Source organism: Anopheles aquasalis, chromosome 2 (genome assembly GCF_943734665.1).
Source record: "Anopheles aquasalis chromosome 2, idAnoAquaMG_Q_19, whole genome shotgun sequence".
Lineage (NCBI taxonomy): Eukaryota > Metazoa > Arthropoda > Insecta > Diptera > Culicidae > Anopheles > Anopheles aquasalis.
In genome coordinates, this window is record NC_064877.1 from 28,437,501 (window position 1) to 28,449,655 (window position 12,155).

A 12,155-nucleotide genomic window follows, 5' to 3' on the forward strand; every position below is an offset into this window, starting at 1 on the left:
TCCAATGTTGTCCATGATATTTTGCCTCTTCTCCTACTTTGCCTGTCAACAATACTAACTGTTCAGTTCAAGCGACTCTGGACAGCGGATTTTGGATAGGGCATGCAAAGTGAACATCGAATCGCACCTCTAAAGATGATCGGCCACTAAGGAGGGACATGCAGCAGCAAGTAACCTCTTGAGGTACGAAAATCTTCAATATGTCTTCAATGTGTTCAATAGGCACTATGAAGCACTATCCGTCGTACATCTCTCGTGTTCGTTCACTTTATATGCTCAACAACTGCGCATCGTCCACGCTAGCAAGCTATTGACCGCCTAAGACAAGAGGTAGCACATGCAGCCGGCTGCTTATAGGTTGATGGCGATCGCTTCATGCTGCCTGTATACACGATGTTGCTGCTGCTGATGCTGCTGATACTGTGATGTGTACACGTGATCATCCTTCTGCGTAGGGAAGGCTCTTTCTAAGCGGTGTGGCTTTGAGAAGAAGGTTCAATAAATTCTTTTATATTCTCGTTAAATCAGTTGTGAAAAAGATCTGGATCAATACACACTGTAGAAAGCTTCCGAAACACACATTACTCCACAAACAGTAGATTTGAATTCTTCAAGAATATTTTCTTCAAGTCAACCACTGGCAGATCCTGATATGCGTTGATGATATAAATATAACTTCCCGGAGACGCTCCGATTTAGCGTAATCTTACATTCAGATAGAGCTACTTTCACCTAACGGAATGGACCGTATGGAGGATTAATAACATTCTTTCAAAAAGAGAACATCCGGATTACATTGAGACCGTCATCCAGTTAGATCTTCCGTTATCCGAGAGTAGACATCAGATTTTCGGTTCGATTTATTCATTCTCGTACTGCGATTTACCTTACACGCACGCAATATACACACCTAGCTAGTACTGACTAAGTTCGTTTTACAACAAATTTCCTTCTGCTGCTATCGTTGCTGATGCCATCGAATTGTGTTTAACAAACAACATTTTTATCCTCATCATTTACAATGCTGTACATCCCGTGCAGTTAGACGCGGCTGTTTAATAAACCGGCGCGCGAATGAGGAACATAGTAGTTGATTGTGAAAGAACTAACGAAATGACACTAAACGTCTTGGAAAGATATAGAAGGATGAAAAAAAAATAGCGATAAATAGATTTAAAGTGAAACCACAAAAAAAGCTCCCAGAGGCGTTCGGTAGTCTGGAGAGCAATGTTTCCACAAACTGACCATACACGCCCACAAATGAGGTCTTGAAATGGAAAGGTAAAGGCTGAACTGAATGGTTAAGCTAGCGCAACGCATTGCTCTTGACTTATCCGCTTAAGAAATCCTTGAATGCTGCCCGGATCCACCAACGATCGTTATGACCTATCCAGCTGCCTGCCTCATAAGGAACGAAAATACTTTCGGCTACAATCCGTCGGTCAATCCACGAGTATGGTACCTGCGTCTTCGCCATTTGGCAGTTTGCTTGGGGAATCTGCTAGAAAAGGAGAGAAAAAATGCAGAAAACCGAGAAACGGTACATTAGCCACAATCTTAACGCACAACAGTAACACTCCCAAACTAAAAGGTGGGTTAAGGTTGTGCAAATGAACAAATAGAGTGCAAAGCGAAGAAAAGAATCCTAACATTAAATCCCCCGAGTAACAAACTTCACCAGCCAAACCAAGCAAAATCATTCCAAAACATGCTTTACCTCCAATGAACGAACGAAATCAAGGAATAACGCCAACGGCACATAAAACTAGTTGGAACGAGCAAAGGAACTGAGATGAAATGAGGTTTCTCGGTGATGACAACAGGAGCAGCAGCAGCAGGAGCAGCAGGCAAGTGGCACTAGTGACGTACTGAGATGCTACGGATGACTTGGGATTGACAAATTGGCTTCGCAGACAGAGGTAGCGTTACGGTGGACCGTACGGGTAGTTGTCCCTGGAGAACACCAGATCTTCGCCATCGTCATCCATATCACAGTCGATAAAGTAATCCGATGGACGTGCAGCTGTTGAAGGAGAAGGGGTGGTATGATTTGAAGAAAGAGAGATGAGGAGCACGTTGAGGGAGCCAGTGGCGTTGGGCGACAAGAACTAATTTTGCGATTGATGTTCATGCGAAGCATATTAATTGAAATGAAAACTTTCTGTCATTACAGTAAAACCGGTAGCCAAATCAACACAATATTTTATGCAACAAATGACAAAGAAAGCGCATATCAATCATATCAGAACAAGGGTGCATGGGAGAAGCTTTATCGAGCATTATCGTAAACATCGAAGGTTTGATGAATACCTTAACTAGGTACCGAGAACGCTACAAGACAGTTGTAAACTCTTCCAGCTTGGGTGGTGCTTTGTTGTAGATGAATCGAAACGAAGAAGAAGGCGGCGCTGACCGCGACGACGATCCACTTTACGATCGCGGTAAAAACTGTGCCAGTGGTAGTTGAACTGGACGAAGGGGGAATGAATAACAATTTGAAAGACAAAGTCAATCGATTGGGCTCGATCCAAATGATCGATTCGTTTGCAGGAGCAACAATGGCAACGATCACTTAAATGCGTGTTTGTCGCGATTCGTTGTACTCGACGATCGCCTAAAGAAAGCACTAACCGGAACAGCTCTTACCATTATGTGGTGGTTGCTGCTGGTGCTGCTGCTGGTGCTGTTGTTGGTTCTGCAACGTTGAGGTATCCGGCACTTTACGGTTACTGCTGCCATTGTTTCCACCGACATTGTGATGCTGTTGTAGCTCCTGCAAACATAGGGGAAGAAACTCGAATGATCGTAATGCTTTCAACAGTCATACAGGCAATCTTCTCTGTACCTGTAACTCCTTGAGATCTTTCATTATCTGCTGCATATCCACAATGTCCAGCGAGGAACCACCGCTGCTCACCGCACCTGATGGGATCGCAAAGGGCAAACCAGTCGCACTACCACCACTCCCAACAGCGGCATTAGACATGGAACTACTATTGAAAGAAGGTGATGCAGACGTAGATCCACTGACGGCACCGGCCGGTGAATGTTTGGAATATTTCAATCCGGACCCGGATGAACTACCGGGCGTTCCCATCGGAGAGGGAAGATCCATCGAGGCGACGGGACTGCCAGCGTGCGAAGACGTCGTGGAACCCGATTTGGTCTTGCCAGCGATCAGATTCTTATACTTTTCCCGGTTAAGCACGGGCAGGTTCGTACCGCCCATGGGGGAAAGATTCGTTCCGCTCATTATGCCCGATCCTTTCGATCCATGAACTCCACCACCGGCGGTCATGCTGTACTCGGCAATGATTTCAATGCTACTGTCACTGTCCTCTTCGCGGCTCGTTCTTCGATGATGATGATGATGATGATGCGAGGAAGATCCCTTGCCATCGGTGACCCCTGGAAAGTGTACCCGGCGAGGCGAGGAACCATCCTTGGAGCTCGTAGAGCTTACCACTACCGGTTCGAGTCGTTGCTGTGCATGTGACCCCGCCGAATGATCGTCGTCGAACGAGCATCGTCGATTGCCGCTGTGATTGCTTCGTCCGCTAGCACTCCGGTTGGCTTCGCCCGGAGAATGTCGGCTGTCCATGGTGCTGGCCGGCGGTGGAAGGGGAGGTGAGTTCATGATGTTGCTAATACTATGATCGGAGGTACGCTTGTGGAGGGAAGAATGATTCGGAGACAATCCATCGCCCATATACGGGAGAACACCGGTGAGGCTGGCAGTGGAAGTGGCAACACCAGTGGCAACTGACGGTGATCTTTCGTTCGAGTCCGTTTGCTTCGATTTACTGCCACTCGTCGATTGGCTGCTGGTGCTCCGCTGAGAACCGCCGGTACTCATCGTCATATCGGTGGCGGAACTTGGCACCCCGTTCATCTTCGTGCCAGTCGATTCCGGTAGACCAGGTGAAGTTAGTGGTGAAAGCATGATGATTGGTTTCTTGCTGTGTGGTTCCTTCAAACCAGAAGCAGCAGCAGCACCACCACCGATACCAGCGGCAGCTCCTTGAATCTTGGCCAACACCTTTTTCCGGCGATCGAGCTCCTTCTGTAGATCCTCGTACCGTATCCATCCCTTCGGCCACAGCGGTACCACCCGGGTGCGCAGATATTCGGCCACAAACTCTTCCTGCGTTTCGTTGCGTGGCCGCACCAGCGCGTACATGTCCGTTCGGAGCGTGAACAGTTCCCATAGCAACACGCTCGAACGATCGTTCCAGGGGAACCGTTTCTTTGGATTGCGTACCTGTGGCACTGACGGTGACGCTTCCGGCTTCTCCGCCCCATTCGTCATCAATGTGGTGGCCGAAGAGGAACCACTAATGCTGTTACTGTTTGCGACGCTGGCAGCGGCGGCGGCGGCGGCAGCAGCAGTAGCAGCAGCAGTCGCGGCCGCCTGTGCCTGCTGCGCAGCACGGATCTCCTGTACCTTCGCACAGTCCAGTTCGTATTTGGCCAGAATGGCGGGCATCATCTGGTTCACCGTACTTTCCAACTTTCCCAGCGTGCTCTTGGAGCGGTTCTCTAGCAACCGGATCCGCATCTTCTTCAGTTTTAGCTGCAACGATTGTCGACTGATCGAGAGATGTGCCTCCAGATAGCGGAATACCACGTTCCGTGTACTGTTCGAACCCGAACCACCGTAGCTACGGCATGCTTCATCGATCTGCAGCATCAGATCGGTCACTTTGCTATCGAAATAGTTAAGCTTCCCACCGCCACCGGGCTGACTGTTGGCCAGCTCTACCAGCGTGCCAATGTCGTTGCGTAGCGACTCTCCGATTCCATCGGGCAGTTTGCATTCCTTTCGCTTCCGTTCTTCAATCTGTTGCTGCTTTTGTAGCTGCTGTTGTTGCAGTTCTGTTTCCGTTGGTCCCCCATTCATCATCGGAGGATCGGCAACAGCAGCAGCACCAGTAGCACTAACGATAGAACCAGCAACAGCACTGGTAGTGGTAGTGGTGGTGGTGGTGTTGGTCATTGTGCTGTTGGGCATCGTCGATGGCACGCTGGGTGAAACGTTGGCCACCGGTTTTTCCCTGGCACTATCGCGACTGGATTCACTATCCGAGCCAATGTCGACCTCGGAGCGGGTATCGTGTGAGTTCTTCTCACTTCTACCCTCGTCCTCATCGTCATCCTCATCCTCATCGTCGTCCTCATCATCTTCATCCTCGTCATCGTTCTCCTCATCATCCTCCTCGTCATCCTCGTCCCCTCCACCATCATCACCGTCTTCCTCTGCCTCCGAGCTGGACACACGGCTCGAACCACTCGATCGACCCTTCTTCTCTTGCTCCATCTTCCGCAAGCTGTCCCGTTTCGCACGCAGCATATCTTTCACCGTCGTTGTCTTTATCGTCTTCACACCACCACCCTCGGCGGTGGTCACCGCTGCCTCATCCTTTTTTGTCGCACTGGCCGAACTGGTTGACTTTCCTCCACCTTTCACGCCATTCGATTTCGTATCTTTTTCACCTCCGGTCACCGCTGGCACACCAGTGGCACCCGGAGAATGCACTAGTTTATCCTCAACCATCGCTTCCACGGTGCCACTTCCTCCCTTCGGTGCTGCTGATTGGCCATTATCGTTCAGCTTCTGCTTCTTCGTTACGTGACCATTCAACCGAACCTTTTCGTCCTGAATTCCGGTAGGGGCTGCTGTTGCGCCACCCGTAGCTACCACGGAAGATGTGGCCTTATCATCTTCATTTCCTGACTGACATTCCATTGGCTGTGCTGGTGCTGGCTGTAGCTGCTGTTGCTGTTGAGCTCCGAGATCCTTATGGCTGGATACAACCTTCTCGCCCGCAGACTGAGCGTTTGTGGTTTCCTGGGATTTCGATTTGGATTCGGCAGTTTCCTGCTCGGCCTCACCGTCGCTACTCTCGGAGGAGGTGGACAGGGCACGTTTCTTCGGTTTCGGCATACGCTGCGCGTCTTCCGGACGCTCAAAGTTGGACAACTGCTTGAACTCGAGCTGACCCGAATTAATGTAGAATCCTCCACCGACCGTTTCAATTTCCTGTGGCATCAGTTCATCGTACTACAAAGCGAAAGGAAAGGAAAAACATAATCCGGTCAGCGTAAACGTTTGCCAACGATCCGAGCGAACCGCAATACTCACTGCTTCCGAGTTGTCAATGAACGAGTCTTCCTCATCATAGCCGGCGCCGCGATCACAGTAGTCCAGCTTAGCAGGTCGAGCGTGCTTGGAGCTCTTGCTGCTGGCGTACGCCGATCCGGAACCGTACTTCAGTTCCAGTTCCCGTGCCATGCGGGCCACGTCATTGTCCAGTTCCGGATCGGACAGAAAACCATTTGCTTCTTCATCGTGCTTCTTCTGTAGCTTTTTCAGCCGTTTCTACAAGGTATGGAAAATGGAAAAGTGGAAACAGTGTGTTAAATGTGTATAGGCATTTGAATGGTTCTTTTAAAATAAATGATTTTTTACAATCTATTTTTCTTCCCATTTCCCATTTGAACTAGAGCATTTCATTTAGTTTAGATAACTATTAGACAGAGTAATGAGCGAATGCTTTCCACCATCTCATCTGGATATGCCAACACAAAATACCAAGCCGAGCGACCGTTTAACGACCGCTATATTGCAAAACAACGCATTGCCAATTGACACGCAAAGGCGCGCCAAATCATTGCCCGCTTTCCAGACAGATCAAGATCACACCTGGTCTACCGTGACCGAAAGAACAACATCATCAACAAAGGAGCAGCAGCGAAAACATGTCTCGGGGTCGGCTGGCAGCTGAAAAACAATACCGAAACGCACGCACACGCAGATGCAGGTAACAATCGCGTAGGCCGCCACCGTGTAATGCGAGCAACAGCTCGCACACCCGAGGGTTCTCGTGCAGAGTCTAAGTAGGGGCAACCGCCGTAAATCCAACCAAGGGAAGAGGTGGCAGATGATTTGCAATTCCTCGGGTTAGACCTAGAACAAGCGATGATTCGTACGCCCTACTAACACACCACCATCGTCACCTGGTGCTCATGGTCGTGCGTACATCCGTTCGTTATCGATGCCCGAACACACTACGATTAAAAGCTACTTGGATGCGTTTTCACTTTTTAGGTCAACCTATACGAGGGGGGGATTGTTCCGGTGCATTGATTCAGGCAAAGATGGCCTCTCCGGAAGAATCCGAGTGCCGAGATGTCAATGAAAGGGTTTGTTGCCGCTTACCTGCTCTTCGTGGATCAGTTTGGAGAAGTTGAACTCCGGGAAGCTGTCGGCGGTCGGTTCGAAGAGGTTCAGCTCGAGACGCACGGATTTCTGCTTCTTCGATGATCCGCTACCGCTGCCTCCATTATTATTCCCCTGTGTTCCTCCGCCGATGGCATCCTTGGCGCCCGCTGCGCCACCAAACATGGACGAACCGGAGGCGAACGGACTGGCGCCGGTGGTCGGTAGCTCGAACTGCGAAAATGCTCCACCACCGAAGGAGGACGATGACATGATGGTGCTTCCGGTGGAGATGGAGGCAGTCGGTCCACCACCGGCACCACCCTTCCTTACCACATCACTTATCGTGGTCAGCGTCACACGTTTCACATCCGACATAATTCCACGCTACGTCGCCTGCCTCACACCGGCGCTACGCACTCACAACCCTCTGGACCGAGTTGGAGAAGGCAGTCTCGCCTCCTTCTTCTTCTTCTTCGTCGTCGTCGTCGTCACCGTCTGCTTCAGCCTTTGCTTTTCCTTTCTCTTGCCGCGGCCAACGACGATTGTTGGGCTGCTGCCGCTAGAGCTGCTGTTGTTATTGTTGTTGTTGTTGCTGGTGACGATGATAATGCTGCAACTGCAGCTGCTGCACTTCATGCACTCCCCGCACTCTTGGATGTGGAGAGCCGTGGACGGCGGGGAAAGCCCCCCCGTTGTGACATTCACGAAAACGCCACGCTGCCTCTTCGCTTCACGCACACGACATGCACTTTTCGCGCGGACAAACACCTAATTGGAGCACCCTCCCGGGGGCAGACAGGATATTTCTTGTTTCACCCACTTTTCGGGTGCGCCTTTCCGGGCAATTTTTGCACACCCTGCCTCACGAGACGGGAGACGCGCACACACACAACACGCACGTACAAAACGCACGCACTGCACCTCGAATTTCGATGGCGCGGCGCGATCAAAAAGGGAAGACGATCGAAAAACCGCCGACGTTCCAAATCCAAGTGTCCTCGCTGGCTGGCGGCTGACGGTATCCTCGGAAGCGCCGTTGGAAAACCCGCGCGGTCCCGTTTCCTTTGGTACGGCGGCAACTTTTCCTGTTTTCCAGCCCCTTTTCCTCCGTTTTCCGTGGCAGGATCCTGATTCGCTCGTCTTCGTCTTTTCGGAAAAAAACGGAGCGGTTGACAGTTGCCTCCCCTCTCCCACCAACCCTTCGGCCTTTTGAAGGAACCAATAGAGCGACCAGTTTCGGGGTACAGTCGGACCACATTGGACGCTGATTTTGGTTCAGTTTGCCCTTCTCGGAAATAAATTCAAATTTTCCGTTGGACCGAAATGTGTTTTGGCGTTTCTGTAATTATTGCGTGGATAGTGTTTCATTTTAATTTTATTGAAAACTTAATACAACTTATGTTTATAACAATTTCAACGTAAACCGCCTCGTTCCTAAACCTACGTGCTAACTGCGCTCACTACGCTCCTCCGAACACGGTGCTGTTGCGCGGTCCGTTCAGTTCGTTCAGCGAACCTAAGGAACAGAAGATAAGAAAACAGTCTCTAATCAAACTCACTGCACTTCCAGATCGAACTCACTTTCGTCCTCACATTCGCGCAGCTGCGCCTGCAACGTTGGCACGTAGTCGTCGTAGTGCGTCTGGAAAAAGTTGCCCGCGTACAGGTTGGTGAGGTCGTACTTGCGGGTAAAGTTGCGTGTCGAAAAGTACCGGCGCACCGTTCCACACTGGTTCGAAATCCGGGGCTCTCCGGCAAAGTCCAGCTTCTGCAGATGCTCAAACACCAGCACCACGAACCGATGGAGTCCAGTTCCGCGTGGAGTGATCGCGCCCAAATACTCGACCAGCGTCTCCCCCCGATCGATATCATTCCCCGGAATGTTTCCGACGGCCCAATGAATGAACTCACGGAACCGTGGATCATCCCGCGACGGTACATCCGGATCCGTCATGATGAGCGAGTAGAGGGCACGTTCGTTAGCGTTCCACGTCACTACCGGTGGATTACGGATTTGGGTCGGAGTAAGCCGATTGCCACCCTCCGCCTGACGGCCACTCTTGAACGATACCCGGGCCCAACAGTCCGGTGCCTCGTCGATCACATCCGGTACGACCTCGTACGAAGCGAACGATCGATACACGTGTGCATCGTTCAGGATATCCGATGCCCGGGATACGATGGACGAACTGCACAAGATCGAAACGACGAACACTAGCACTGACTGCAGCCACGGCAGCATGATGATGATGAGACCAAACCACAAACGTTGACGACGAAAACACCGCTACTGTCTGCAGATCGGTGGAGTGATTTTCCTTTTAAACGGATCCACTCGCGCTGGTCGCGGATTGTTGCGAAAAACTGGTTCCCTCCATATGTGGCTGCGCGGTGCTAGAATTTCCCCCCGCACACGGCTCGAAATGTGAAGGGTTGCCTAAGCCTGCGCTAGGAGGTGGACATCTGGTGCGAGCGAATGGCGACTCCCCCACCAAACCGAGCCGGTTATCTAATAAGCTGCGCCGTGCGCATTAATGTTGTGCCGGAGGAAATGTACCCCCGAACGTTTTGAACGATCATTACGGTGTGAAAGATCGGTGGTACGACGATGCTTGTCACCCCTAATTGGAGTGATAATGACACGACGACCCAAGTGGTGGTCGCAAGACCTTGATAACGTGCACGGACTAGCACGTTGTCTAGGGATCGCTTTCGATGGTCAACATAATCGCAGGCGGCCATTCAGCGCGCATCGAATGACTCACACTTCTAATGGATCGGTTCCATATCAGGGTTGGCTGTATTTATTTTTTGCAAGAGATATAGAAAGAAAACCTGAATGCCACCAATGTTCTTATCGCTACTCCGTACCGGATGAGAGCTGCGCGTGAAGCGTCGGAACGTAATCGTCGTACTGTGCCTGGTAAAAGTTGCCAGCCACCAGCGCACCGAGTCCGTACTGCTTGACAAACTCGCGATGCTTGTAGTTTAGGCGATGGTTCCGGCTACGGTTCGACACTCGAGGGGCTTGCGAGAAATCGATGCGGCCGGTGGGCTGCTCGTACACCAGGAACACGTACCGGTGCAGTCCGGAACCGTTCGGGGGACCGGAACCGACGAATCCGTACATGTGGTCACCTTCTTCGATCCGGGTACCGGGGATGTTACCCACGAGCCAGTGGCCGATCTCGCGGAACTTTGGTTCCTTACGGTTCGGTGCATCGGGATCGACCATGAAGAGCGTGTAGAACGCGTCCGGATCGGCGGTCCACTCGACTTTCGGTTGATCCTTGACCTGCGTTGGTCGAAGCTCCTTGCCCGCCTCGACGCTTACACCGCTCGGATACGTTATCTGGAAGGTAACCAAGGCCAAGGAAAACTCACAACATGTTCGCGCTGTGATGCTGTTTGCCCATTACCTTAGCCAGCTCCTTCGGGGCAACGTCGATCACGTCGGGAATCACCTCATGCTCGGTGAAAACCTGTTGCACATCAGTCATGATGATGCTGGTCTTTGCGGTCCTCGTTACGTCACTGTCAGCGGTCCAAGCGCAATCCACCAGTACCAGTACCACCAAGCACAGCCGTGGCCACAACGAAACTGAGACCGGCTGAGAGCGTACCATCGTGGTTCGCGGTCGTTTCGCTTATCAGACACTCGAGAGAAGCACCACGAATTGCTCGTGTTTTTTTTTTGTGTGTTTTATTCCTTTTACTCCACAATCCGCTGACTGTTCTAACGTACAGTGGCCACTCGAATGATAAGGACGATCAGCTGCGAGATAGCGCGCAGTTGATGATGGGCTGTATGGCCGGACTGGGCACAGCTTCACTCGTCAGCTCGTAGATCGTTAGAGAGTGTCTCTTTTGTGACTCTCGAACCGGTTGTACGTTCGATGGTTTGTGTGTTGCCGCGATACCAGCGGATCGATCCATTGTGAAGTGGGCTCGGTTTTCTGGCCGGTGGTGGTGGTGGTTGTGATGTTGGACAGATTCCCAGGTCTAGCCCAACCCCAGCAGCCGTGCCCTCGTCCGGTTAATAGTGTTTACTTCTTTTCTTCTTTTCTTTTGGGCCAAATGGATCTAATTATCGGAGGAATATCAACGGTTCATACGATTTTTTTACCGAATTCATTTCGAATTACTAAAATAGTTGATGTAACCAACGATTTCACTAGATTGCTCAGAAAATGAGTGAAACAGATAAGAAGTCTGCTCTGCTTTACCACATTTGTAATTTTGCAACAATTAGTCTAGCTTAACATTTATGATCATGTTTTAAATAGATTATTGGAAAAATCAGTTTTCATCCAATTTCATTTGATTTGATTTTTGTTCTGCTACGCAATTATATAACTCTTTCTATTTCATCTGTTGTAATTTTCTATCTATTTTCTTTCTCCTTTGGTCTTCGCTTTATTCATGTTTCCCATGAATGTGTTCTTCAATAACGTTTCATTTAGTTTTAATTGCTGTATGATGGAGTGATATTTTTCTCTTCTAATTAGATTTTGTATTTTATGTATTTCTTAACACACATTTATTTTGCTTTTCTGTTAAAATAACATTTCTATTTCAATTCACATACCGTCGAATTTCTATGTGTGGTTTAGATGGAAAATAACTTATTAGAATAGATTAACATATTCTTATCATTATAGACCTGACCGTTGCCGAAATGCTTGTTAATTTGCTGCCTTAATCATTCCACCGTTTTAGGCGTTCATTTTCATCCTTAAATGGTGTACAGAGAAACGATTCCAGGAGGAAAACGTTTTCCACCGTTTTGCGCCGTTCCGGTGCTCTAACCCGTTGAAAGGGCGTCATCATTTCCTTTATCGCGATTCCGGGCAGTTCGTTCTCAGCTCAGCTCGCTCCGCGGTTCACATAATATGGCCACGAACCGGGGGCCCTCCAGATGATACATTGTTAC

At 50.0% G+C, this 12,155-nt stretch overlaps 3 protein-coding genes across 7 annotated transcripts; all 3 read right to left on the bottom strand.

Moving 5' to 3' along the window:
* Window positions 1-808: 808 nt before the first annotated feature.
* On the bottom strand, window positions 809-8,361 carry LOC126569399 (yemanuclein). Of its 5 annotated transcripts, none has more exons than XM_050226457.1 (6): window positions 7,220-8,361; window positions 6,143-6,379; window positions 2,846-6,061; window positions 2,647-2,773; window positions 1,718-2,023; window positions 809-1,501 (listed from the first exon to the last, which is right to left on the bottom strand). In XM_050226457.1, the coding sequence occupies exons 1-5, from the start codon at window positions 7,595-7,597 to the stop codon at window positions 1,926-1,928; spliced, it is 4,056 nt and encodes a 1,351-aa protein (XP_050082414.1). In that variant the 5' UTR covers window positions 7,598-8,361; the 3' UTR covers window positions 809-1,501; window positions 1,718-1,925. The 5 variants fall into 5 exon arrangements, with proteins under 5 accessions (XP_050082414.1, XP_050082417.1, XP_050082416.1 ...); XM_050226460.1 differs by lacking the exon at window positions 1,718-2,023 and adding an exon at window positions 2,311-2,468; XM_050226461.1 differs by lacking the exon at window positions 1,718-2,023 and adding an exon at window positions 2,311-2,468 and having other exon boundaries at window positions 1,429-1,498.
* Window positions 8,362-8,682: 321 nt separating this feature from the next.
* Window positions 8,683-9,464, bottom strand: LOC126569913 (protein D3-like). Its single transcript, XM_050227319.1, has 2 exons — window positions 8,804-9,464; window positions 8,683-8,738 (listed from the first exon to the last, which is right to left on the bottom strand). Exons 1-2 carry the CDS (start codon window positions 9,462-9,464, stop codon window positions 8,683-8,685), a joined length of 717 nt encoding a protein of 238 aa, XP_050083276.1.
* Window positions 9,465-9,999: 535 nt separating this feature from the next.
* On the bottom strand, window positions 10,000-10,956 carry LOC126579364 (protein D3-like). Its single transcript, XM_050242853.1, has 2 exons — window positions 10,642-10,956; window positions 10,000-10,574 (listed from the first exon to the last, which is right to left on the bottom strand). Exons 1-2 carry the CDS (start codon window positions 10,846-10,848, stop codon window positions 10,083-10,085), a joined length of 699 nt encoding a protein of 232 aa, XP_050098810.1. The 5' UTR covers window positions 10,849-10,956; the 3' UTR covers window positions 10,000-10,082.
* Between the last annotated feature and the right edge of the window lie 1,199 nt (window positions 10,957-12,155).